Below are 25,205 nucleotides of genomic sequence, written 5' to 3'. Positions count from 1 at the left end.
TTATTTAAACTTTTTTTTTATAATAAATATGAATACAGATTGCTATTTTCATTGATTATATTGAAAGACTTTGCAAATTGAGCGCCTTTGAAGTGGTACCTTACTGAATTTCAATCTTCCCTCATGAGTATCAAACGATTCACTCTGCTTGTGACTTTTTTTTTTTTTTTTTTTTGGTCTTTGGATTTTGTATTTTTTTTATTTTGGCAACTCTAAAATCTTCTTTTGACACTCGTATGACATGTTAAGAACGTTCAAATCAGATCACGTCCGCGGCCCCGTGGAGGGAATAAAGTGCTCCTTCTTGCCTGGCGTGTGAGGGGGAAACACAAGAACACACCGCCGAGTGTTTGCTCTCTTTTTTGGAGCGCCACACAGCTTTCCTTCTTCCCTCCTCCCTCCTCCGCTGCCTGTCAGAAGCATCCAGGGAGCGAGGCGATGACTGGCCGTATTAGATATGTATCACCAATTACCCACAGCATTTGTAAAAGAGGAGAGCGCGGGCCCGAGCCAAGGCAAACAGCTCCCTCCGAGGCTCGCCGTTACACTGGAGTGTGAGAGGCTGAGTGTGTCGCACTAAAGACACAAGACTGCAGCTAAGCGAGAACCCCGTGAACGGCATTTTTTGGGATGCCCCCACATACCCGAAACGCACCCAAAAGGCAATTTAAGAGTCCGTAAAAGACTTAGGACACCAAGAAACCTGGCTACTGCGGCAAAAGGGAGACTTTGGCGCATAATCCTGCAATGTCCAGCTAGCGTTTGTGTTTATTTCTGTCATTTCTAGCAATGCGTCAGCAAATGTTACAATAATGTGACCATATCGGAATTGAGAGGAGAAAAGGGCCGGCAAAACAAAACAAAATAAAAACGACTACGACTGAAGCAAAGCGGAGACTATGGAGCATAACCATGCAGCGTAAGACAAGTTAGTATATGTGTTTATTATTGTAAATTGTATCCATGTATCCTCAATTATTAAATTGGAGTGACAATTTTATAACCGAGAGGAGACTGAGGGCAGCAGGAAACCAGGAGACTACTGCAAAGTGGAGACTCTGGAGCAAAACTTAGCCGGATAAGCCAACATGTATTCACTTTTTGTCATCTCTTGCCATATTACAATCGCAAGGAGACTGAGGGCAGCAAAAAACAGTGTATTGCAGCAAAGTGGAGATTGTGGCTCACAATCCTACAAAAAGGGCATGTTGGTATGGTTTATTTTTGTTATTTCCTCTGGGCAATTGCATAACAAATGAGACTGAGGGCAGCCAGAAACCGGGCTATTGCAGCAAAGTGGAGACTGTGGAGCAAACAGTGGCACAAGGTATGTTTGCATGTGAGTTTACTGTATTTCTCTCATTCCTAGCAGTGTATCCTCATACTGGAGAGGATGTTTCCAGCGGTGTCCAGTGAGGCGTTCAGGGAGGGGGGGAAAAAAAAGAAAAAAACGCTGGGAGCGCTTGGGCAGTCGACATCTTCCTCCGGAGGAAGGGGAGGGGGTAGAGGAGAAAAGATGGGAGAGGGAAAAGGTCAGGGAGAACTCAATCAGAGGCGGAAGGAAGAGAAGAAATCGAGAGCCAAAACAACAACAACAACAACAACAAGGGGAAGGAGGAGATATGAAGCAAATGTGAGGAGGAGGTGGGAGCAAGTTGTGAGGTGAAGATAAACAAAAGGCGGCGTTTCGGGGAGCGAGTGGGAGGCCGAACAATCGGCGGCGAAATGAAAGCGAGACACGGGAGAGTAGGTGGGAGATGAAAGCGTTTGGGGTGAGGCGGGGGGGATGCCACAAACAGATAAATAACCAGCTTAGCGGGATTACAGAGTGACTGACAGAGGCAAATATGACGCGGCGGAGAACGTTCTTAACCCACATAAACACTGAAACGCGTCCAACATGGCCTCCGGTACTTACTCTGTGTGCGCATGTGTGTGTGTGCGTGTGTGTGTGTGTGTGTGTGTGTAACACACACCACCCCGTGTCCCAACAACACATGCAACATGAACCCTGTGAAGACAATACACAATGCTAGACACATGTTTACAGCCTCTAACCCAATTAAAGAAGTAATAATCATGTTATTGCATGCTAGGTGCACGCCTCCTGTATACAGTATGGCGACTTTTTTCATTGATGACATCCATCACTGCTTTGTTTTGAGAGACATTTTATCCAGTGGACGCACATTATAAATGTATTGGGGGGGAAAAAAAAAAATTATACATATATGTATATATTACACTTAAGACATTGTGCGTTTGTAAGGCTTGTAGAGTTACCCACGTAAAGCACGAGGGAGCTTGAACGCCTCACGCCGCAGAACCACAATAGTGTGCAGAATTTAGCATGAAAACGCAGCAAATATAGCCAAGCGTATGATTAGAAGCTGCAAAAAGGAAGTACGTATAGGAATATACTCGTTCCATAATTGAAAGGGGCTTCCAATGAAGACACGCCAGAGGGCCAAAAATATTTGGACAGCAGCCCAACACAAGCTTATGAAGTTCCTACATGTCATAATTACTGAATGTAGCATGAAGGGAAGGTTTGGAATACTATAAACACAACATAGTACTACTGCAGCACGAGACACACAAAGTGCATGCGCACTCCGTGCTGGAATTGTCTTTCCCAGATGTCGCTGTGATAACATTAAAAATTCAATGTAAACTTCACAGATAGTGGTATAGCAACAGATGGTTGAAAGTCACAGTGTAAAATAAAATCACCATATAACATAATTTTTTTTTTTTTTTAAAACAGTTGCTAAGTATTTCACATAAAGTTTGACAACTGCATGGCAACAATATCGATATCTGATGTGACTATATCGATACAGTAACCCGGCAGATGATGATATCAAACGTCACAGTATCGGCATTTCTCCCCTGGTTTTAAGAAGTAACATACCGCTAGTCATTTCAACATTCCTGCCATCATAACATCAATAATGATAATTATCTGCTGACACACAATCACTCACGTTACAATGTATCATGCTGATCATTTTCTGACATCGACCATGTTGCCATAACTGAAGAAATAACCACTTGCTAAGTGTTCCACAAACATAAAAGAAGAAATCCGTCATGAGGTTTGACAATTGGTCGGCGACTGTATCGCAACCGATAACGATACCAAATCCATCTGAATACTACATTATTCCGTCGAATAATCAATTCTAAAAAGACTCGATAGTGCCATCTTAATTTTTTCCCTCCCCACATTTTAAAACTCTTTTTCATTTTTAAGTCTAGAAAACAAGTTCCCAACTCTTCACGTTCAGACTTCGAAGCAATAAATTAGTCTTACGCAGATTTTGTCCTCATTCTGACACCCTTAAAGCCAAGCCAACCAAAACGACACAAACGGGAAGAACAAGGTCTTTCTTCTGACATGTCTGCAACCAGCAATGACAACTATGACACGATATGTGTTGGTAACACACACACACATACACACACATACACACAAAAAATGTCCACTCATTGGAGCGGAAGCCATGGTGGCGGCGGCGTCTATTCGCTGCCACTGGCTAACCCTGAAAACTCTCCTTTAATAATATATGAATTTACGTTTTCTCCTGTCTACTGTAGTGCTATACATTAGCCATTTCATTAGGTACGCCCCAGCAACCTTAATAACTGCCTCGTTACAGATAACAATGCCCAGCTTTGGTTGACACTGTTAGGGAGTTCATTCATTCGACTGAAGTCAACGTTGGAGCGATGCATCTGCCGACTACGACGCAACAGTGTCAAGTTAATGAGTGTGTTGTTTCTAGTTATGTATCCTCAAATGCAGCATTGGCGGCAGAATGGGGAGAAGGCAAGTGGAGCGCTGCAGGAAACTGGAGACCGCGGAATGTAATTCGACAGCATCCAGAGCTAAAGCGCAGAAACAAGCTAAGCAAGCGTTAAGGGCGTGTTTAACGTTGTCATTTCTGAAGCGTCAAATTACAAAGACTCGGCAATCTTCCAGTCGAGCGGAGACTGCGGGCAGCAGGAGAGCAGATCTCTCACATCAGTAAATTGGAGACTGTGGCGCATAATACGGCAGGCTAAGGCGACGTTTACGTAATTTCGAGTGGTGAATCTTCTAATGTCACAATTTTACAATCGAGTGAGGGCAGCAAGAGACCGGGCTACGGCAGCAATGTGGAGACAATGGAGCATAATCTTGCAACATCCAGAGCTAAGGAATGTTTGCATGCAATTTTTACTTATTTTTTGTCACTTTGACTGCTCATCCTCAAATGTTAAAAAAAAAGGCTGTATAATTGTGTAAGAGGAGAGAGCGGGCATCAATTAACCGGGCCACAGCGGCAGACGAAGTGGAGACTAAGGAGCATAATTTTGCAGTGTCCTGCACCAAGACATATGAGTTTACTTTTTGTCACTGCTAGCCTAAATTTGAAGACATGGCCATTTCAGAACTGAAAGGAAACTGGGGACAGTAAGAAATTAGGCCACGACAGCAAATTAGAGACTATGGAGCACATTCTTTCAGCATCCAGCAACAAACGTTTTTTGCACTTCTTGCAGATCCTCAAATAATGGCTCTGCAACCGTACAATCGAGATGAGACTGAGGGCTGCAATAAAGCGGACTACTGCAGCAACCAGGAGTATAATACAGCGAGCTAAGCTAACAGTAGCATTGGCATGCGTCTTGACATTTTTGTCATTTTTAGCCACTCATTTTGTAACGCAACAATTTTATACTTATAGAAAGGACAAAGGGCAGCAAGGAAGCCAGCAGCTGCAGCAAAACGGAGACTGTGCAAACACGCAAAAGATAACTGAATGATAACACGACCACATACTCGTGGCAACATTCAAACAAGAGCAGAAGGCTCCGGGACGCAACCTTATGCGAGTCAATCAACAGGCTACTGTCGCTTTAAGGAGGTGTCCGGGGGTCCGCGAGGCTTTCCGAGCAGCAACTCTTGCAAAGCGCCTGCAAGCCGCCCGCCCGGCTGCGCTTGATGCGGCTGATGTAATGCGGCGAGCGCCACATGCAACAAAGCGGCCGCCCTTACCTTGCTCGCTGCTGTTGTCGCCGCTGTGCGACGTGTGGCCGCCGCTGGACGGGCCCGGCGTGCCCCCGGAGCGAGTGGACGCCGTGTCGTCGTGGTCTCGGTTCCAGGACGTCTGCAGACAAACACAAAACGGATGACTCCATTAGACTTTACCGGGTTATGGTGTTTCTTTTTATTGGGAGTGTAATTAACAAGGTGGTTACAAAGCACAACGTTATATTTGCATCGTTACTGGAACTAAAGTTATTTTATTGAGTAATTATTTGCATTACCTTATTTTAACGCTTGTTTCATCATTTACTTAAATTTTTTCATTTTAACAAATGTGTAAACAAATAATGTAAAGAAGCATTACCACCACCATATTGTTTCATAGTTGGTAGTTGCCAGTTCATTTTTTTTTAGCAAAACAAAAGCAAATGCCGACAAACAAACATTACCACCATCTACAGGACTGGAGTGAAACAGCAACTCTAATTAATGAACAATTTGTTAATTTATTAATTATTTTATTGTAACACTACTTTAATTTTTTTCTGCTTTTAGCAAAAATAAAACAAATGCTCATTAAAAAACATTATCACCATCTACAGGACTGGAGTGAAACAGCAATAACCACAACTAATGATCCATTTGATATTCATTTTTTTTCATTATTATTTTGTTTTATAATTGATTCAATTCATAAGATTTTTGTACATTTATTAATTAATTGACAATATTATTATTGTATATACCATAACACTAATACTATTTATAGTAGGGCTGAACAATATTGGAAAAACAGGCTATATGGGTGTTGAATATTGCAATATTTAACATGTACCTAAATAATGACATTTCTATTATTGAATGAAAGAAATACATTTGTTCATGTGGGGAAAAAAGCAGGGTCATTTGTATGGTTATATATTCATTGTAAACACTTTTTTTTTACTACTTTAATCAACAGAAAAACAAAGTCACCACCTGATCCCACATAAGTGGAACAAAATGGAGGGTTGGATGGATTTTAGCATTATTTCTTCATTTTAAAGTTTTTCTCTCTCTACTTTTATCAACAGTAAAGCAATTAATTCACAAAAAATACTGCCATCTAACGGGCTGGAGTGGAACAGTCAGTCATGGACTTAAATTTATTTATTTTATTATTTTGTTCAGTATATTAGTGTATCTAGTTTAATTTTGATTAAATTAATTGATCATTTTACTCAATTAAAAAAATAGGCTCAAGAAAAGGAGAATGGGAGTCTTAATTGGCTAGGCGCTACATGTACAAAGGACGTCGATTTTCTTTTTTTTTTTTTTTTTTAAACAACACAGTAAAATACAATATGCAGCAGTCTGACTTGCGCTAGAATTCATGAGCTTGTTGAAATAAAACAACACAAATCACTATGTGTCACTGTCACTCAGCCTTGGCGGAGGTTTCCGCTCTATTTAGAGTGCTGTCATGTCTTTTTCCTGCATACAGCGCAAGTCGCGCTCTCATATAAGGGCATGCAGGCACAAGCGAGTGTGCATGACACCATCATATGGAATGAGGGCTGAGGAAAAGGCGAAGAAGAAAAAAAAAAAAAAAAAAAAAAAGGAAAAAGAAAGCAGCAAGCCAACATGTTGCATGAGTTCCCAGCTTTGTGAAGCATGCGATCCACGTCTGTCTCCATTTGGGACAAACTGCTAGCAGATGACAACAAGCACAACAGCGGGCAACCAGCGAAAGTGATGTCATCCACAAAGGAATCAATTCAAATATATACAGCGCCGCATAAGAGCTAAGTCAAGAAATATGGCCTGGTCGACGCATAAAAAGTGTGAAAATGACACCAGTAAATGTCAAAATGGATGAAATGTGAGCTAACGTTAGCTTACATCACTAGCAAAACGTTGTTACTTGTAACGCTTCTCTTTCAAGTGCCGCTTTCACATTGCCATGAATTTTCAAACATTTACCCAAGTCCTTGATCTGTGTGAAAGGAACAGACACACAAATTGTCCATGTCGGTGGTAGGATCAGAGGTGGGACGGTAGCTGTGCGAAAGGGGAAAGGGGAAAGCAGGGACAAGGGGTGTAAATCCCCCCCCCAAAAAAAAGAGGCCAACTGCTTTCTTCAAGCTGTTTATTGCCGTTCCCAGCTGAAGTTTAAACAGAAAACAATGAGAATGACACACTGCATGTTTAACAAACCACATAACTTACAAAAGTCCGCTATCCTAGAGTGGAAGTCAACCCAAACATATTTTTTTCAAGAATATGTTCTATGCAAGCCCACTAGTTGAAATAAGGCATTCAGATGAACATTGCATTTGTGGAATAAGAGTTAATCCACCCGTTTTCCGGGGGCGGCCATTTTGTCACTTCTGTCGACTGAAAATGACATCGCAACTGCTCATGACGACCAGTCACGGCTGACCTGTTTTCTGAAGCCGAGCCGTGATTGGTCGTTCCCTGAGCTCTGTGCAGTGATGTCATTTTCAGTCGACAGAAGCGACAAAATGGCCGCCCCCAGAGATGGCTAAAAAGGGCTGGATTAACTCTAATTCCACAAATGCAATATTTATGTGTATTAAAAATGCGTTTTGGTTGATTTCCTCTTTATTCTTAACACACAATGCAAAACGACAGACGGGCCCTTTGAACAACACATTTAAACACAAACGGTGCAGTAACATACGTAGACGGACAATATAACAATACTCACAGGCAGGTTTGGGCTCTGATGACAACGACATAACAAAAAAGAACCACCATTAATCTGATAATCAATCTTAAAGAAAAAAATAATCAACTGAGCCGTGTTCAAAATCAACCAATCACACTCAAATGAGTCAGCACCCCAGCCACCAGTTAACATGCCTTTGAGTAAACCCAAATAAAGTTCAGATGTTCTAGTAGGTTTTTCCTGACATGTATGTCGTCGCAAACTTTGCTGGGTTCTATGTGAAAGACTGCTGCACTCTTCTGTCTCCAATCTCTGCGTGAAAGGGACAAAAGTGCACATTCACGAAAGCGTGCCGTGGCGTCGCGCTACTTGCATACGTCACATTCTATAACTCATATTATAATGTTTCCAGTCCTCGCAAGCCTGCATGAATCCATTTATTGTCTTGACTCCAAACTTTTCAGAAACTCAAAATGGGAAAACGGTTTCCGCGGTATAAAAGTATCCATCGGAGCCAGACCAGAAGCGAGGAAGTCCTCCTCAAACAGAACCAGAACTATTTGGGACAAAACTGACCGAAAGTTTGATGCATACGCTGCCAAAGTGTGACTGAACTTAGGGGAACCTCTCATTGACCGTGTTATTTTCAGACCCATACACACACTTTGTGTGCGCACGCCGCGGTTGTGCATCTGTGCGCGCACACGCGCACACACAAATGCCTCGTCCAATGCGGCTGCCCCGCACTGCAACCAAACCAGATGTTACCTCTTATTCCGCTTCTGAAAGGGACGACGGGACTTCAAACGGGATCCATCGCGGCATCCCCTCACTAGCGCAAACACACGCACAGTCAACACGCCACCTGTGAGAGTCGAAACTGAGCTGATACAGATTTTTTTTTTTTTTTTTTTTTTTCCCCTTCCGGGCCCGGCATGACAAATTGAGTGATGGAAGACCTGGTGGAGGACGAAAGGATTGGTAGAGAAGTGGGATTTAAAAAAAAAAAAAAAAAAAAAAAAAAGATCAACTGGTTTCAATCTGGATCCTTTTATCCAGCACAACTGGAGACAGTTGGAGAGTGTTAGGAACGGGGAACAAAAAGGACAGTATTCAAGAGCGGGGTGCTGCAAATTCAACACATTGGCGGCCTGGCTTGACGTCGGCGCGCTAAAGGGATGACAACCGGGGCGCTTACACGCACAACATCACTGTTGATCCCCGCAAAATGAGTCCACGATGAGGAAAGCGCCCCTAAAAGGCATGTTCAACGCCACCGAGGAGGCCACTTGAGATGCTCAGCACGCGGAACGTCAACTGGAAGGAAGGAGTACGGTGCAAAGGGACCCCCCCCCAAAAAATAAGTTTTATAATTTGGATTCAAAAGGGCATAATAAGTGTACTTAATTGTTTTGTAGCACACGAGGCAAACCGTGACAATAACCATAGAACAGGAAGTAGTACTTATTTCATACGACATATTTACCAATAGCTGGTACTCGCCAGTCGATTGCAAGGGGCGCATATGGACAAACAAGCATTCACACGTAAGGGCAAATTAAAGTCTTAAATGAAGTGAATACCAAAAGATTCAAACGTGAACGGCAGGCCTGCGAGGCAGACGTGCTAATCGTGTACGCTGCAGCCCCGGTGCGCGCAAGTTCTTTGTGTTTTAATTTGAAAATATAATTAGAACACGGAGGATGGAGTGAGGGGAGGCAAAGTTGCGCATTAGCTGTAATTGAACAAAAGAGCGCGGTGCCTGCTGGGAGGTGGCCGCCCCGGCCCCATGGGAACGAGGGGGGGGGGGGCGACGTTGAGACGGGGGGGTCGGATGGCATCTCCGCGGGGACGGGGTGGGTGGAGGGGGAGGAGTTTATTTATAATCACACAAGCCGCCCTTAGTTGCAAGCGTTGATCTGACGGGCAATTAATGCTGAGATCACACACACACACACACACACACATGCCAATACACACACACAGCATGTGCTCACACACCCATTGGCAAATACATTACAACAGACTTGTTTTCTCTCTTCTATTCAACGCAGGAAAGTTTTGTACACATGCACGTATATACACACTCCTCCTGGTATTTAACAAAAGCACGCACACCTTGACCGCAAAGTGCACACACACGCACGCACACACGCCCTGTGCACACACACACGCGGGCTACATCAGGGATGGGCAACTTAAATGATGGAGGGGGCCACAATTTTCCCATCAGTGCTAGTCAAGGGGGGGGGGGGCACGTAGGAGGACCACACACTTTCTAACCAGATGTTTGACAAACATGCTATTTTAAATAGGGAATCAAACAAAATCCTGACCCAACAAAAAACAAACAACAAAAAAATACAAAACTGTATTTTTTTTTCCCCCAGTGCAAAAGGCTCTCTTGCATACAAATTACAATTCAGGGACGGCACAAAACTGTTGAACAAGAAACCAAGATTAAGTACAAGAAGTAATTTTGTGCATTTTTCACAAAAATCAATTCACTCAAAATGTAATAGTATGTGTGAGGTACTATGTTGGTCCTGCATATCATTCCACATCCACAAAAAATTATTCGGCCTACTCACGTTGTAGTATAGGGCAGTATAAGACCCAGTGTAAGCGCAATTAAGCCATGTCTGCCATCTAGTGGTGATTGGTGATATTACAACTTAAAATTACAATTAACCCATGCATATTTGCAGTTCGGCACCCACAAATTTGCATATTCGTGGATTTCTTTTCTTTTTCTCTCAATATTTTTTCAAATGTTTTATTTTTCTGGTATTTTTCCCCCCATTTTAGGAGGAAAATGTACAGTGAATGATTATCAGCGTTTTCAGAAGAATATTTTGAGTTTGTAAAAGTAGCCACGCAGGGTGTGGTCGCGTGCCACATAGAATCAATATATCAATCAAAAAAATAAAAATAGGAATTGAAAAACAAAAAATACTTTTTAAAATATTAAGCAAATGTACATTTCTAATCAAAAGAGAAGATAATTGTACAAATAATTATTTCATAAAATAAATATAAAAATCCAAACGAAATAACAGAAATACAGAATAATAAAAGTAATTTAAAAATGAATTAAAGAAATAAAATTAATAATGAAAATAATTGTAAAACCAAGAACAGTAATAAAATGCTAAATTAAAATTAAGCATGACTCGTGAATGGAGGATTAAGGCTAAAAATAATACAATAATAAGTTAATAGAAATACATAGAAATTATTTTTTTGGGGGAAAAAAAAAAATCAATAATAATGAAAAAAATAAATACAGCCTCATGTTTTTTCAGATCATTACAAAAGAGAATTAAAGCCAAATTGAAGCCCGATAAAATACATTTTTCATAAGAAAAATGGCGGTGGAAAAAAAAAAAAAAACTAAAACATGTTGACGGTTTGATAGCACACTAACACAAATGAACTATTGGCTTTGTCACCAATGGTGAAATGGGCTCCGCTTCTTCAAATACAAGCCTGCACACTGGATTGTCTTTTGCACACCAAAAGGTGAAGAATTTCCAAGTTTGAACAGCCCTGACGTCGACTGAGCAGAAAAAAGGCGACAGGCAGACTGCACACAAAGCGACACACTTGATTTATTCTGTGTTCTCCTAATGAGCCGCCATTCCTCCTCCCTCTGCATATTCCCTAAATCCCTCCATCCCTCCCTCTCTCTCTCTCTCTCGCTCTCTCTCTCTCTTCCTCCTGCATGCGCACTAGGTTGTATTCCGCTTAATTGTCAAGTAAATTCAATTTCCCTGCTTCTGTTCTGCCTCGCTTTTCGCTAAACTTCTTAAATCTGCCGCCCAGGGAAGCGCACAGACGCACGCAGGCAACCCCCCATTCTGAGTTAAGCAAGCCCGCCCCCCCCCACACACACACACACTTTTTTTTATCATCATTTTTCTTCCCTAATTCGCCATGAAAAGATTCCTCTTGCTGGAAATTGTGATTCGGCATTCCGATCCAGTGCGCTCTCGTTCCGTGTGTGTGCATGTGTGTGTGGGCGGGAGGTGGGGGGTTTCCTCATGCAAGCAAGCAAGCAAGCAAGCAAGCAAGCAAGCAAGCAAGCGCTCATGCAAAGGGGAACGATTGATTTGCAGTAATAATAATATTAATAATAACGGCTAAGGTTGAGGTGCTGAAATCTTTTTTGAGACGTTGCGCTTATGTACAGGCGGCCACGCTGCAGGAATAATCATATGTGCATACTTAACAGGCACAGGAGCAAATATACATAATCCCTACCACGCCATACACACGCACACATACATTAACTCTTCAACAGCGGCAAACGTGAATCAAAGATGACACGAAAGCAACTCCATCCCCCAGAATGCTTTGCTGTTGCAGTTTTCCCCATAAAAGGAAATAATGGAGTGCGGCTGAAAAGAATCTGAAAAATGAAGCAATTGCCATTTTTTTTCCCTCCATATTGCGATTGCCATTTAGCGAGCAATTTTTTTTTTTAATTAATCTGTAACAATATCCGATTTGTTATGCATAAATGTTTGTCTAATGCTAAAATAAAGGAAAATTCACGGCTGACCTGTTTTCTGAATCTGAGTTGTGATGTCATTTTCAGTCGACAGAAGACAAAATGGCCGCCCCCAGGGAGGGCTAAAAATGAGTGCATTTTGCTGCCTAATTTATATTCCAAAATTGGTCAGAATGCCGTGTTTCAACTAGTGGGCCTGCTGGGAACATATTCTTGAAAAAAATGTGTTTGGGTTGACTTCCGCTTTAAGTCTCAATTTCTCAATTGACTACAACTGTCGTACAAGTATAAAAAAATTGTCATCGTGTGGGGGTCAGATTAGCGTATCTGCTTGGGAGGCGAGTCTCGTCACATTATTCGGATTATGATGGGAAAACGCAAAGCCAAAGAAAAAGAAAACGGAGCGTGCTCAGCCCTCGTTGAGTTTCACTCTGTTGTTTACACTTCGAGGACCCCCCCCCTCCCCCCATTACTGCATTACTATATATTCCCCATCCCCCTCACTTCATAGAAAGACTAGATTTGTGAATGACATGTTGTTGTTCTGCCCATTTCCTCATTAGCTTAGGCTAGCTTGGCACGATGGCCACGGTGGCCATTGTGGGAGGCCGGCAGGGGGTTAGGTTGTGGGGTGGGGGTCAGGGGGTGGGGGATTTCTGGTCTTTCCATTAGCTAAGTACACACAAGCCACGTTATTGTTTGCTCCGACTTCAAACATGGCCGCACGACAGCCATCATAACTTTGGGGGTACAAAATGGTCTTTAGCATTTTTTGGGAGGGGCGGGGGGGGGAGGGGTGACTATGAGGACCCCTTCCTTTGAATGAACCTACTTGCTATTCCAGCAGGCTAAGATGCACACAAGTCACGTGGTCGCCTCTCTTTTGTGACACTTGTTGAATCTGCCGCCCCGAAAGGCGGGGGGAAGGGGGAGGATGGGCGGGGTCAAACCAAACCTTTATACCGCCACAAAAGTCGCCATTACCGACAACACCAAGCAGCCCCCCCCACCAAAATCACCACCCCTGCATACACCCCCCCACCCCCCTCCCACCGCGACTCAGAAGTTTGCTTTGAGAGGAGCCGTTTGAGACGCACAAAAAGAAGCCCGCGTGTGACTCCGGCGGGGGAAAGCTAATAGATTAGCGATAGCAGTGCCGACCCCATTATGAAAATGGTGGATGACGCACCTCCCCTCCTCTGCCCTCCCGACTCAGGGAGGGGGTTGGGGTCACCCTTTGACTATTGGCGTTACCTAAACCAACACTGCTGACCTGGAAAGATGCATTGCATAACCGCATAGCCGATTGTTGCCGAAAGACAACACGATAGCGCTAAAGCGTCCGTTCCCTGTACGCACCCCCACAGAGTTGCCCACCCCACCACACACACCAATATCTATGTATGGAACCATATTTGGTAACTCCTACATGACTTGAAATGGACACCACCCGCTTCACTATAAACAAGTAGAACCACATCAACCATTAGCAGTCCTTGCGCTAAGCTAACAGCCAACCTGGGACTCAAACCACATCCTCAAAGTTGGGCTGGGTCGGATTAAATTCTACAAAAACAAACCCCCCCCAAAAATAAGGGCGTAATCAAAACACCTCCTGGCTCTTAAATGAACTGGGGCGTATCGACTTTGTCAGACGCGGGAATATTTTGAAAGGGAAGTTCCAATTATTTCCAGTCCCACTTGATGAAGTGGAGAGGCTCTCCAGACACCCAGAGAGTCCTTAGCACCATTAGCCTCACTCTCCCACTTCGTTAGCCCCTTCCGCCAGCCGCCCCCCCCTCCTCCCTTCACCCTATGGGGGGAAAGTGCAATTAAGAACACCGCTGGCAACTTTTTGCATCCAAAATTCAAGTCATGTGCTTTTAGGTCAGGGTTCATATACTGAAGTTGACTTTTTAACCTGAAGAATGGATTAAAATGAATATTTGACAGGGTTTCAAGCCATAAACACATTTTGGAAAACAAGTTTTGCGATAATAGAAGGACAAGGATAGGTGAGTGTAAATAATTGGTCACTGAGTTGTTAGTTTAAGTAGAAATTGAGACACTGTTTCAATTGTGGAGTGCATTCAAGGCCAATTTGCAACTTTTCCCAGCACTTCAATTGCATGCGTATGTATATACAGACAGTTTTTGTTTACTCGGATATTTAATGTACTGGGAGAAGAAATGTAAAGGGTTATAAACAAACATTTTATGATCAAAAAAAGAAACTATTGACAATTTTGAGCGCAGCGCATCAATTCAGACCACGTCCAATTCATATTATTTGTACAAAAAATTAATTCAAGCAGTATTAAATCACTTTTAAAAATATATTTCAACTTCTTATAACTGTAGTCAATTACACATGTATACACATTTAGAATGAAGGCCTTTCTAAGAGTAAAAGTACACATAGTAGTACTGGGAGATGCATTTAAGAGGAAAACGCCGTTTTGAAGCGCAAATTCATACAAACAACAAATGTTTACCATTAATTACACTTCAAAATCAATTTTCAAATGTGAACATCAAAATTAAACTTCAAATCAACTGTGACACAAAAATTTATTCCAAGCCCTAATAAAGTGCTTCTATATCCAAAACTTAATGGGGGGAAAGTTGAGTGATCTCTGAAATTTCAAGGCAAAGAAATAAGAGTTGACAGAAGGAATTGTCAACTCAAAAATATAAGTAGGAACAACTCAGCAAATTGCTTTGGAGCAAACAACTTGCTTGCTTTGTTGTGCTAACTAACATTGTTGCCATGAATATCAATCATTTTTTTATTTTAAAGTCGTTCCAACCAAAATGACTGTTTTACCCCCCAAAAAATACAAGTTGTGCTTTTCCAATGGGCGACTAACATTAAAGTAACCAGCACAAAGTTATGTCACTTTCCCGTCGAAATTGATGTAAAACCATGTTTTAAAAGCACATTCGATTCAAATGTGAGCACTTTTAAATGCTGGAGCATTACAATTCAAGCCTTTGCAAGCCCCCATTCGGAATTGGCGAGGATTGGCGAGAGTGTGCAAGCGGACGGGAATGTGTTGGGGATGTCTCCAGGGAGCAGAAGGAACGGCAGCGGGGAAACGGTTAACTTAGTCCAACCGGTGCTAACCAGTCGCTCCACTCAACACAGCACCTGAGGGGGTGCTGCATTTATCAGGCCGGTCTCAACACAAACACACGCACACACACTTGTCGACGCACACACTTAGCAAACTGGCTTGGTCGCATTCACCAGCCTCCTCTGACTTTTTCACCTCTGCACGCCGGCCTGCTCGGGCAGGCTAAGAACAACACGGCTTAAATATTCGGAATATTAGCGGCGTGACACATGCACGGCGAGCGCATAATTCACAAACGCTGTCAAGCCTTGTCTAAAAAAAAAAAAAAAAAAAAACATTAAAAAAAAAAAAAAGTTGAGTTGAATAAATTCAAAGTCTTTTTTTTTCTCTCTCTCCCTGACATTTTCTTTTCTCTGCTACACTCGCCTCGCACCGGAATAAATTGCTTTATGAATAAATGTGCCTTCTTGTTAACATTGCTGCTTTTGTGCAAATTTGCAGGCCGCTCTTGCTCTTCAACTTTATGCCCGGGGGCATATATTAAAAATACATATGTGGGAGGGGGGCCAAGGGGGGGGGGGGGCAAGATAATGCGCGCGCGCACACACAAGGCCAATTCGTTAAGGATGTCACCAGTGCGGATAAGATGTCACGCAAAAATAGACCACAAAATGTCCCAAAAAAAAAAAAAAATTATAGAACTTTGCAAGTATGCTTGTGCATAATGTCCAAAAAGTTTTGTTACTCTCCAGATTATTATGTCAATTGTCAGTAGCAGAATCTTGAAGTCAATTAACCCTCCCGTTAGGTTGCGGGTCGAACTGACCCTTGCTAATATTGCATATACAGTAATCCGTATGTTTTTGGTTAATTCACACTACATATCAACTATCATGTTGTTACAAAGGGCATAAATTATTGTGGTGGGTCAATTTGACCCATGATCATTTTAACCAAAGAAAAAAAAAAAAAAATTATATTGACCTGACGTTGATACAACAGGCTAAAAAGGAGGCTGATGTCACATTTTTTCGATAGTTAAACACAGTAGCGGGTCATATCGACCCAAGAGGATTTTGGGCGTACTACAGAAACAAGCATAACAGGAGGGTTGGCAACCTCATCATCGTCTTAACATACCTTTAACACCCCCTCAGTCTTTCACTCTCCTGTCAAGTTTGTTTCTCTAGAACAGCAATAAAGTCCCTGGGTCAATTTGACCCAGGGCCTGTTTGATGATGGGGGGACTATAAACATTGTTGGGAAAATGTAAAATGAACTAATTACAAGGTGCACTGTCCGTGTTAAGCTTTCATACATAGAAAAATATTTTTTAAATGGGTCAATCTGACCCGCACCACAACAGGGGGGGGTTGCCTCGACTGACCTGCTCCATCTAATGAAAAAAGGACCACTTTGGACAAAAAAGAAATCCTCGAGAGGATACACGAAGCCCCCTCAAAGAGACACTTAGAGTGTGTTATTTCATTGTCTTTCTGGATTAAAAAGGCGCTGTGTTATCTTTGCCGTCTGATCTTCATTTCCATAATCACACACACACACGCACACGCACACACACTAAGGACACCCCGCCCCCTGTTCCTCCCTCGCTCCCCGAAGCCTTTGCTCCCAGCCCTGCCATCCAGCCTCTCCCAGCCACTCACCCATATGGACGCCGCGCAGATTTAAATTATTTAGCTTGGTGACTTTTTTATGTCGCATGCGCCTTTAATTTCATTGACTTGCAACCACCTTTGCGTCATGCACAAATGCAGAATTTGACTGCTATCATGCTACAGATTATTTAAAAAAAACAGCATAATATGGATCATGAGTTTATACACGCACATACACACACAGTCGTCCCTGGGGGGGCAACGTAACGAAGGGCCTGGGTACCAAAAAGAAAACGCGCACTTACTGGATTCTTCTCAGTGGTGGGAAATAACAAATACAGTACTTCACTACTATATTTAAGTAAATGTTTCAAGCATCATGCTTTGAGTATTTATGTGTCCAACTTTTTACTTTGACTCCCTTAAAAAAAAAAAAAAAAACCCTGCTCTTTCCTTCTTTACGAGCGAGCTTCAGATACGCCATTTGAGTAAAGTGAAAAAAAGAAATGGCGGAATTGAGGTAGTGTAATGCCCTCACATGTGGGCAAGGAGAGCCACAACTGCCAATCATTGAATGAGACAACCGGTCGAACACACAAATACAAAATGAAAACACTCGCAAGGAGCTGCAGTCGGCCACAACTCTCGCCCAGAAGCTCACGCCACAGTTCCTGACTGCACACATCCAACATACGGATACTACAGTAAATACACTAATTACACTTTATGTCTTGCCATTCTCTTTTATTATGTTTTTATACAATAAAGTGCTACTTTCGGTATTAAAAACACATAACCCCTCCCACGAATTATGTTTTTGGTTTTTTTTTTTTGGGGGGGGGGGTTATTACATTTCATGCTTGGTGATGTCAAGGTACCCCTGTGCAAGAAAAGTCCATTTGTCCAGTTATCATTAGCTATCCTCTACTTAAGTCTAAGTACTTTTCCCACCTCTGCATATTGCACCTTGTATTTGCCTCTTTTTGCTCCGCAATCCAAATAAAAGCGGCTGTGATGTGGTGGGAGAGTGGGGGAGGTGGTGGTGGCGGTCTCTCGATAAGCAATGTGCACTCATGTCTGAGGAGAAACACTGACAAGACGCCTAATGAAGCATGCACACACTGGAGGAGGAGGAGGAAGAAGAAGGAAAAAGTAGAGGGACCGAGCAGAAGCACCACCGGGGAGCACCTCGGCCTCGCGCCCCGCCGCCGACGCGCTCTGCTGGGCTTGAGTGAGGCCAGCGCGAGGGGTGGAGGGTGGGAAAGCGCCCCCGTAAATTCAAATAGACAGGAAAGCGGGTCAAGTCTTAATGAGCCAATGAGAGCATTTATGCAGAAAATGTCTCATTCCGATGGAGGGGATGATTGGAGGAAATGGGGGTGGGCAGAGGGGATCGTGTGTGTGTGTGTGTGTGTTGAGTGTGTGCGTACCTGATCGAGGGCCACGGAGGAACGGGTGATCTCCTCGCTGTCCGACTTGGAGCCCCCCTCGCGGTCGTCTATGACCAGGTCGATGGGCATCTTGCCCTTCAAACAGCTGATGTAGCGGTGGCAGAAGTTGTCGCACAGCTCGTGCACCTGTGTGGGCAAACAAACAGCAAATCAGATGGCACGTTTACGCGGGAAATTGGAGAGTCGATTATAATCAAGGGATCATTTCTTTTAAATTCGGAAAAAGAGGATCAGTCACTGCACTCCATGAGCTAAAACGACCAAAATGTTGACTCACTTGCTCATCTTTGTGTAAGTAACCAAAGTAGGAGGAACATTAAACGCTTGAACGAGAAATAACCAGCTGAATTTTCTCAAAAAGAAGCGGATTATATTAAAGCAATGATTTGTTTTGGGGAAAAAAATTATAATAACACCAATCACTGGTCAAAAGATTAGGCACATCTGCACTCCATCTCATGAGATTTAAAAAAAAACAAAAAACGTGTGGTATCCCAAAATATTCGGAACAGCCCTGACCCATGCCACAAAACAATCGACAAAATAAAACTCATAAAAATAAATCTAACGCAGCAATGACAGTAGATTATAATCAAACAACATTTCTTAAAAATACATAAAAATAATACTAATGACTGCTAAAAAGATTAGGCACACCCGCACTATTTTTCACAAGCTTAAAAATCGGATTATTTTCACTCACTGTTTCATTTTTGTGCAATGAATCAATATTAGGAAACATGAAACAAGCAGGAAGAAATTACGTACTTGAAAAACATGACTAATACAAAATGACACTAGATTACATTCAATCAACCTTTCATTTTTTGGGTTAAATAGTACCGATCACAGGTCAAAACATTAAGTACACCTGCACAGCAATCTCATCAACAAAAAAAACTAAAAAATTAAGAGCAGCCCATCTACACCACAAAACAAGATGAAGATAATTACTCATAAAAGATATAACACAAAAAGAAAGCAGATTATATGAAACCAGCATTTCTTTAACATAAAAATATTAACAATCACTGGTCAAAATGTCAAAAATTAAGCATCCCTCAGCGGCATGTCATGAGCTATTCAAAAAAGAAAAAAAAGAAAAAAAAGGAAAATCAGACTTCACAAAGAGTCCCAACCAAAATATTAGGAACAACCCTCAAACCATAAAACAAGCTGTAAGAAAAAAATACTCATTAAAAAAAAAATCATTTTACAAACAAGGAGAGTAGATTGGATTGAAGAAGCTTTTGGGGGAAATAATTATTGGGCACACTTGGACTGTATTTGCCAAAATAAAACTCAAACTCCTCTCTCATTATCTCTTTGTGTTGTAAGACAAAATAGTCCAGACACACCACACAATAACTGAGCTGCAAAAAAAAAATGACTTGATAAAAACGTATGCAACACAGAATGGACGGCAGATTATATTCCTGCAACGTGTATTAAAAACTCAGGACAATAAATGCAATCACTGGTCAAAATATTAGGCATATCCGTATGCATATGCATTTCCTGAACTAAAACTAGACTTCAAAAAACTTCAAAGTGTGCCAACCTAATTATCAGGAACAGCCCTCAAAACCTCACTTGCGCCATTAAACTCGCCACAAGAAGTTACTCAAACAAACATTTGAACACAACAATGAAAGGAGATTATATTCAAGCAACTTTTTTAATTAAAGGAAATAACACCAATCACTGGTCAATTTGGCACGCACATGAATTTTAGGAGCTAAAAATAACAATGAATTAGATGTGACGTTTCAGGGGTGCTTGACCCTCTCACTTTTTGTTGTGTAGCGAATATTTAAATTACATATGGTAACAAGAGAGATCATCCATGCCATTTTTAAAAATAATTCATATTCATCCCTATAGTCCAAATAACGTGCACACGCGCATTATCTTTTGAGTGAAACATAAATCCAACTTTACAAAAGTTTGCAAGAATGATCAGTTTCTGATGTGTTTCTAATCATTTGGACGCCCTCTCTCAGCCCTCAACAGCCGCAATAATCATCATATTTCTTTATTCCACCTGATGCTCTCTGTGCATGTACCTAATGAGATGGCCAGGGCGCTGCATGACGACTGCGTCTCGAAGGCTCCGCACCCCCCCCCCCCCCACACTCCGCCCCCGCCCCCCAGGATGGAGATATCCCTGAAAATTGGCAGTGACACGAGGGCTCACACGGGCCACGACGCACTCAACACGCGTGTTAAAATATCCCACCACGCAGCCGCCCCCGCGTGACGCTCGCATTTCGTGCACTTTTGGACGTCCCCCACTCACAAAGTCAAGAATTAAGCAATCCTTGAACTGAAATGGGTCAGAACTAGTCCGGCAATGCTTATTAACACGCACGGGGAGGATGAAGACGAAAAAAAAAAAAAAACGTGGCGTGATTGATTTGAACGCTAATTATAAGAGACGAGCAAAAATACAGTTATGCAAATTAGGAGTAAGGAGAAAGTGATATGAAATTAGATATTTTTCTTACCTTTTCCAGCTCCAGCAGATGAAACCGTAACACTTGAATGGCTTGAATCATCTGCAGAAATGGAAAAATAACACAAATCAAACCAATGAGTGCCTATTTTCATTTCACTTCACGTGAAGTGACGTCTTGCGCAGTTAACAATGTTGTTGAAATAAGGTGCAGCCTACAATAGTTCAAACACACAAACGTCACAATAAAATGACTTTCAGTGACTTACCAGATTATCCAATTCTGGATTTGATGAAAATAAAGGTTTTTCTGCACGAATCTAAAAACCAAAGAGTCAAGTGATAATCACGTCAAATGCACGTCACGCACCAACAACACTGGCATTAAAAAACTTTGAGTCCCCCCGATTAATTTTCTCCTAAATTGATTTTTACTGCTTGCTGACCTGTTTGGCAAACACGGCGATGTCCTCGTTGAAGGACTCGGACGAGCACACGTCCCCTCCCGCCACGCCGGGCTCTCTGGGGGTGCACGTCGCTAATTCACATTTCTCGAAAATCAGTGCAAGCAGCGGGAACAGGGGGTGCCTGCATGGCAACACACACGCACACACACACACACGTTACACACAGAGTATGAGTACACAATAGCAAATGTCAGCGCCGGGGTCAAGACGACTGCAGGCTGGATTTGGGCAGCCATGCTCCCCCTTTTTTCATATATTGTTTTATTTTGCAGCGATTTACCCGGGGGGGGGAGCCTGCATGAGAGTCTGCAAAGCGTAACACAATTCTGCGCGTTGTGTGCACGAAGAGTATGTTAATTATATAGAATAGGGTGACGTTGAGCAATGTCAACAAGTCGGAAAATATGTACATTTTAATCAGTTGCTTTATGTAACAAAAACACATTTGATGTAAATTCGAAAAAGACATAAACATTTGAATGAACACCAGCACCAGCACCAGTTTCAAGATGACGCAGATTTCATTTTTAATGAGCTACCAGGAGATTGTAATTATTTCCACTCGGTTTAAATTATTAGTTAAAAGCGCAATATACTTTTATAACAGCACACAAAAGTGTATTTTACCACAAATAATAAAGCATCATCAATAAAGGTAAAAAAAAAAAAAAGTACACGGAGATACACTCGGACTCGGCGACCCGCCGAGCGAGGCAACCCCGGCAAGCCCTCACTGTCCTCGGGCAAAGCGAGCCGAGCACCCCGCTGAAACTCTCGGGAGTCCGCCACCCAAAACCCTCCGGAGCAAGTACCCGTATATGGCGTCCTTGTCCCTCTTGAGTGCGTCGTTAACCGACGAGCCCATGCTGGGGGGCATGGTGTTGGTGTGCGCCGTGTGCGGGTACTGGTGCGAGTGCAGCTGGGGCCCGTGGTTGAGGTGCACGGCCTGCATGGAGCGCGCGCCGTGCGGGTCTCCGTACATGGTGGTCGGGATGCCCACCCCGTCCATCCCGTAGTGGGGCAAGTCTTCGTACTGCACCGGAACGACACACACACGCACGGATTATACACACGACAATTGCACTATTACACTCATAAATGCGAATATTATTCAAGTAGTGTTTACTTCAATTTAAAACAGGAGGGAGTGTGCAAATTAAGTCAACTTTTTAAGCATTAAAAGCAGAAAAAAAAAAATCAAGCCAAAGTTGCTGACATGCCAAGTGATTTAATTTAAACAAACTGACGGTTGCTTTTATGATTCATTAAATTAAAACTGCAGTGCGCTATTCATAAAATCCAACTTTTTAATACGCAGGTTTTTGCTCCGATGCAGCAAAATCAAAGAAGGGACTCGTGGAATTAGCACAATGAACTAAGCCATAATAAAGTCGGTATTCATTGTTTTCCCTATTCCCTTTAAGTCTTAAAATAGTGGAATAAGTACACAATTGTGCCCCTATAATCTCTCTCTTTTTTTGCAAGACATTACTTTGTTTGCATTAAACAAAGTGTTGCTTTTTGTTTAGAAAACTTTAAACCAAGTCTTCCAGTGTTGATTGGGAAGTTATTTGGAAAACAAGGGCAGCAAGCCTCCAGGCGACGAGGTGCAAAAGCAAGTCAGCGTGACACATTTTTGCACACAAAGTGTCAATGAAATCATATTTGTGGTCAGTTCTTTACGAAATATGACTTTTTAATTATACGTTTCTGTTAATTTTATTAAAGGAGAGGGATGTGTGTGTGTGTGTGTGTGTGTGTGTTGGGTGGGAGGGGGTGCGTGGAGATCTCAAGTCACGAGACAAACGTTTGAGATTTGTCACCCAGAGAATCCACGCAGTGCTGTCACAAGTCATCTGCAAAAACACGTCCACGTAAAGAGTGTGTAGATGTGTGCGTGTGCGAGTAGTGGGGTGGGGGGTCGCAATGCAAAACGAGCTCGTCCGTGCGTAATGTGGGTCCCCCCCCCAAAAAAGACACCAAAAGTTACTTTTTTTCATGAAGTCCATGCGTGTTTGGCTGCTTGCTTTGGTTGCACGTACCCTTTGCGCCATAAGCCTCCTAGCTGCCCGCCGTTCGTGATTCGAGTCCCACTTAAATCCGTTCGGAAGCCAGCCTTGCACGACAAATTAGCAAATCCAAACAAAAATTGAGAGGAGGGGGGTTTACATTTAAAAAAAACAAACATAAAAAAAACATTTAAAAAATCCTTTGGGTTTGTTGGTTTTAGGGCTCGTTCCCCCTCCAGCCAGTCACCAAGGTGCCGGCCAAGTTGAACCCGGCCGAGAAGAGTCGATCCTCGGCTCTCCTTCTCGCTCCGAGTCCCCCCCCCCAACCCCCCCAAAATACAAAATAAATTCAAAGCCTTAAAAGACACCCGGTGGTTCTCATGGCTCGTTTTTAGGCTCCCCCGTGAGTCCGGCGTTGCTTGCTCGTCGGCGGGGTTCCTCCCCTGGCTTTGGTCCGCTGGATCAAACACCGGCTCGGCGCTCCCACTCACGGCCGGGAATGAAGCGTCTCTCCCTGGCTTCGGCAGCTGCTGGCTGCCCGCACTCCCGCGGCTTGATTTACTTATGCAAAGACGTGTGGAAGAGCTCAAGAGGAGAAGGAGGAGGAGGTGGAGGAAGAGGAGGAGGAGGAGGGCTCATCATTCCAGCTCGGGGCTTTTCTTAAAGGGGCCGTGCAGCATGTTTATATGGAGATGAGCGGGCGTGTGTGCTCAAACCCGGAAGTAGTGCTGGCCATAAACAAGTCGCGACGGACCATAGCAAGGACCGTGCACACTCGGGGGTGGGGTGGGGGTGTGTGGTACCAGAGTCCATTGAAAAACTCGCCATTTTAGTGCACTGCGACGAGCTCATTTACGCCACAAACTAGCAGAACCTCGCCAGGTATGTCGTCGCAATGGAGGCCGAATTAACCGCCGGCACTCAACACTGCTAAACTCAAAGCGTTACCGTCCATTTGTAAATAATGGGTTATATAATGGATGCTTGCGTTACATTCTTGCCACTGAACTGGTCCTGTCTGGCACGTTTCGGAGGCTCTCGTTCCCTGGTGCGACAAAGTTTTCTTTTGCGTTCGCGTGTCAGGCTTCGCGGCGTGTAACATTGAATAATGAGTCCATCCACTGTAAATGCGTCACATAAACTGTTTTGTTGGTTTAATTTGTTGTTAAATCACAATTGGGAAGCAGTTTGCCAACTGGCTCCATATTCTCCACCCCTGCTGGTGAGCCGAATGGGCCAGTCCAGTCCATGCCGGCGCTCTGGCCAATGACACTGGTCCCCAGAAAAGGGGGCTGTTGGAGGGAGGTGCTCTGATTGGCTGCCTTCATCGATCGATCCACGGATTGATTGATTGATTGGTCCGAGGCCATTGGCGAAAAGGTGCAAAAGCAAGCACATCATCATTATCATCAGGCCACACTTTCAGTTTATTTACAACATTGTTGGTTGTTTATGGTCAGTTTGACAGGGGGAAAAGAAAAAGATAATGAATGAATGCACTACTTAACTTTATTAACATATTAACATCAATCCCCCCAATTAAACTGCATGCCTGCTATATATATATATATATATATATATATATATATATATATATATATATATGTGTGTGACATCACAATTCCTCATATGTGCATACAATAAATGCATGACTTTCAGAGTTGGTTCATATTTCCTGATATATGCATACATGTAGAGTACTAAATGCAGATGACAAAATGCAAAACATGATCTCTCTCTCTCTCTCTCTTTCTATATATATATATATATATATATATATATATATATATATATGGTTCTAATGGCGTAATCAACGTAAACATTTCTGAGAATACTACATATATATTAAAAATTAAAGTAAAATACAATGTGATATATAGCACTTTGACTTTTTGTGTAAAGAGTTTATGT

The 25,205-nt window shown here is 42.7% G+C and overlaps 1 protein-coding gene across 1 annotated transcript in view; it reads right to left on the bottom strand.

Moving 5' to 3' along the window:
* The window catches only part of meis1b (Meis homeobox 1 b), a 95,692-nt gene extending 71,712 nt beyond the window's left edge, over nucleotides 1-23,980 (bottom strand). Inside the window, exons 1-7 of the mRNA XM_086044689.1 lie at nucleotides 23,328-23,980; nucleotides 22,098-22,318; nucleotides 21,265-21,406; nucleotides 21,088-21,138; nucleotides 20,871-20,921; nucleotides 18,343-18,489; nucleotides 5,045-5,156 (exon numbers count right to left, since the gene is read on the bottom strand). Coding sequence (XP_085900815.1) covers nucleotides 5,045-5,156; nucleotides 18,343-18,489; nucleotides 20,871-20,921; nucleotides 21,088-21,138; nucleotides 21,265-21,406; nucleotides 22,098-22,318; nucleotides 23,328-23,339 — 736 coding nt within the window. The 5' untranslated portion in view covers nucleotides 23,340-23,980. The remainder of the gene's footprint in view (nucleotides 1-5,044; nucleotides 5,157-18,342; nucleotides 18,490-20,870; nucleotides 20,922-21,087; nucleotides 21,139-21,264; nucleotides 21,407-22,097; nucleotides 22,319-23,327) is intronic.
* Nucleotides 23,981-25,205: the final 1,225 nt, after the last annotated feature.

This window comes from Filicampus tigris, chromosome 11 (assembly GCF_054856515.1).
Source record: "Filicampus tigris isolate MCC_2025a chromosome 11, RoL_Ftig_1.0, whole genome shotgun sequence".
Lineage (NCBI taxonomy): Eukaryota > Metazoa > Chordata > Actinopteri > Syngnathiformes > Syngnathidae > Filicampus > Filicampus tigris.
Note: the sequence above shows the minus strand (reverse complement) of the source record. Positions and strands in the feature narration are given on the sequence as shown.